At 43.6% G+C, this 1,960-nt stretch overlaps 1 protein-coding gene across 1 annotated transcript in view; it reads right to left on the reverse strand.

Annotated features, from left to right (window-relative positions):
- Positions 1-1,960, reverse strand: part of samd14 (sterile alpha motif domain containing 14) — a 15,300-nt gene that overhangs the window by 7,391 nt on the left and 5,949 nt on the right. The window contains exon 2 of the mRNA XM_087174372.1: positions 1,126-1,175. Within this exon, the coding sequence (XP_087030498.1) occupies positions 1,126-1,162 (37 nt within the window). The 5' untranslated portion in view covers positions 1,163-1,175. The remainder of the gene's footprint in view (positions 1-1,125; positions 1,176-1,960) is intronic.

The following is a 1,960-nucleotide window of genomic DNA, read 5'->3' on the forward strand; positions in this document are numbered from 1 at the left end:
CTCAGAGGAGAGAACAGATCACATTAGAAGGGGAGGATGGAGAGACATTAGATGATATTAGAAAGAGGAGGAGGAGGAGGAGGAAGGGGAGGAGGAGGAGGAGGAGGAGGGGGTCTGATCTGATTCACCATCACGTTTCATGAGACATTCATCATCAGATCAGCCGACTCTGTCCTGCTGTTTGTTTACCTGTTTGTTTACCTTTTTTACTTGTTTGTTTACTTGTTTGTTTTATCTGCTTGTTTGCTTGTTTGTTTACTTGTTTCTTATTTGCTTGTTTGTTTACTTGTTTCTTATTTGTTTGTTTTATCTGCTTGTTTGCTTGTTTGTTTACTTGTTTCTTATTTGTTTGTTTATTTGTATGTTTACTTTCTTTGTTATTTGTTTGTTTATATGCTTGTTTACTTGTTTGTTTACTTGCTTGTTTGTTTACTTGTTTCTTATTTGTTTGTTTACTTGTTTGTTTAATTTCTTTGTTATTTGTTTATCTGCTTGTTTACTTGTTTGTTTATTTGCTTGTTAACTTGTTTTTTTAACTGTTTGTTTACTTGTTTGTTTATCTGCGTGTTTACTTGTTTGTTTACCTGAGGATTTTAAACAGTGAGTCAGTGAGTTGTGACTATGTTTACTTCTTCTCATGTTGACCTTTATTTTGACATGAAAGTGAAGTCAGTTCTGTTGATGGTGATGTAATGGTTCCCCTTCACAATAAGACTTATAAAGGCTTTATGAATGGTTCATGTAGAGTTAATTAATGAGCTTGTCAACACTTTGTGAATCCTGTATAACACATTAGATAAAAAGGACAACAGTGACCTGTTTCCTGCCAAATAGTGAGCCCACATGTGTCTGAACTCTTTGTTTTCTCCATCATCAGCGTCTGTAGCTTCATCACACATTAACCAGCGTTTTGTCTGGTGTCATTTGTAAAAGTTTCAATAAGTTCTTCACAGATTCAGAATCAGCTCAACTTCAGCTCATTATATATGTCACTATATGTGTGTGTGTGTCTGTGTGCGCGCGTGTGTGTGTGTGTGTGTTGTGTGTTGAGTGTGTGTGTGTGTGTGTTGTGTGTGTCTGTGTGTGTGTGTGTGTGTTGTGTGTGTGTGTGTGTGCGTGACTCACCGAACACGTTGTCCGTGTCGTCCAGACCAGCAGACATGGCTCAGCAGTTACTGTTCAGACACAAAGACACAACGTTTGTAATCGTGCACCTGAACTCAGCAGTCAGAGTACGGAGGCTCACAAGGGTCAAAATCACACAACAACCAGGCTGAGACTCTGTGATGCCGTCGTCCTGGAAACAACAACCAAAGATAAACTAAGAAATCTTTCTGTCCCTGCAGCTTCCCAGAACCCCACGGCTACTCCCACTCCTCCTTCCATCCTCCCCCTCCCCCTCCTCCTCCCACTCCTCCCCCGTGTTTGACCTTTGAACTCTGAAAAGCCTGATCAAGGATTCAGTAGAAAAACCTGAGGAGTCCTGATGCAGGAAGTCAGGAGGGAGACATCAAGACTCAGCTTATCCTGACCTGAGATCTGAGACCTGAGACCTGAGACCTGAGACCTGCTACAGAGACCTGAGACCTGCTACAGAGACCTGAGACCTGAGACCTGAGACCTGAGACCTGCTACAGAGACCTGAGACCTGAGACCTGCTACAGAGACCTGAGACCTGAGACCTGCTACAGAGACCTGAGACCTGCTACAGAGACCTGAGACCTGAGACCTGAGACCTTAGACCTGAGACCTGCTACAGAGACCTGAGACCTGAGACCTGAGACCTGCTACAGAGACCTTAGACCTGCTACAGAGACCTGAGACCTGAGACCTTAGACCTGCTACAGAGACCTGAGACCTGAGACCTGAGACCTGCTACAGAGACCTGAGACCTGAGACCTGAGACCTTAGACCTGCTACAGAGACCTGAGACCTGCTACAGAGACCTGAGACCTGAGAC

This window comes from Seriola lalandi, unplaced genomic scaffold (assembly GCF_002814215.2).
Source record: "Seriola lalandi dorsalis isolate HSWRI2012SDOR001 ecotype SW California unplaced genomic scaffold, Sedor1 jcf7180002054344, whole genome shotgun sequence".
Taxonomy (NCBI): domain Eukaryota; kingdom Metazoa; phylum Chordata; class Actinopteri; order Carangiformes; family Carangidae; genus Seriola; species Seriola lalandi.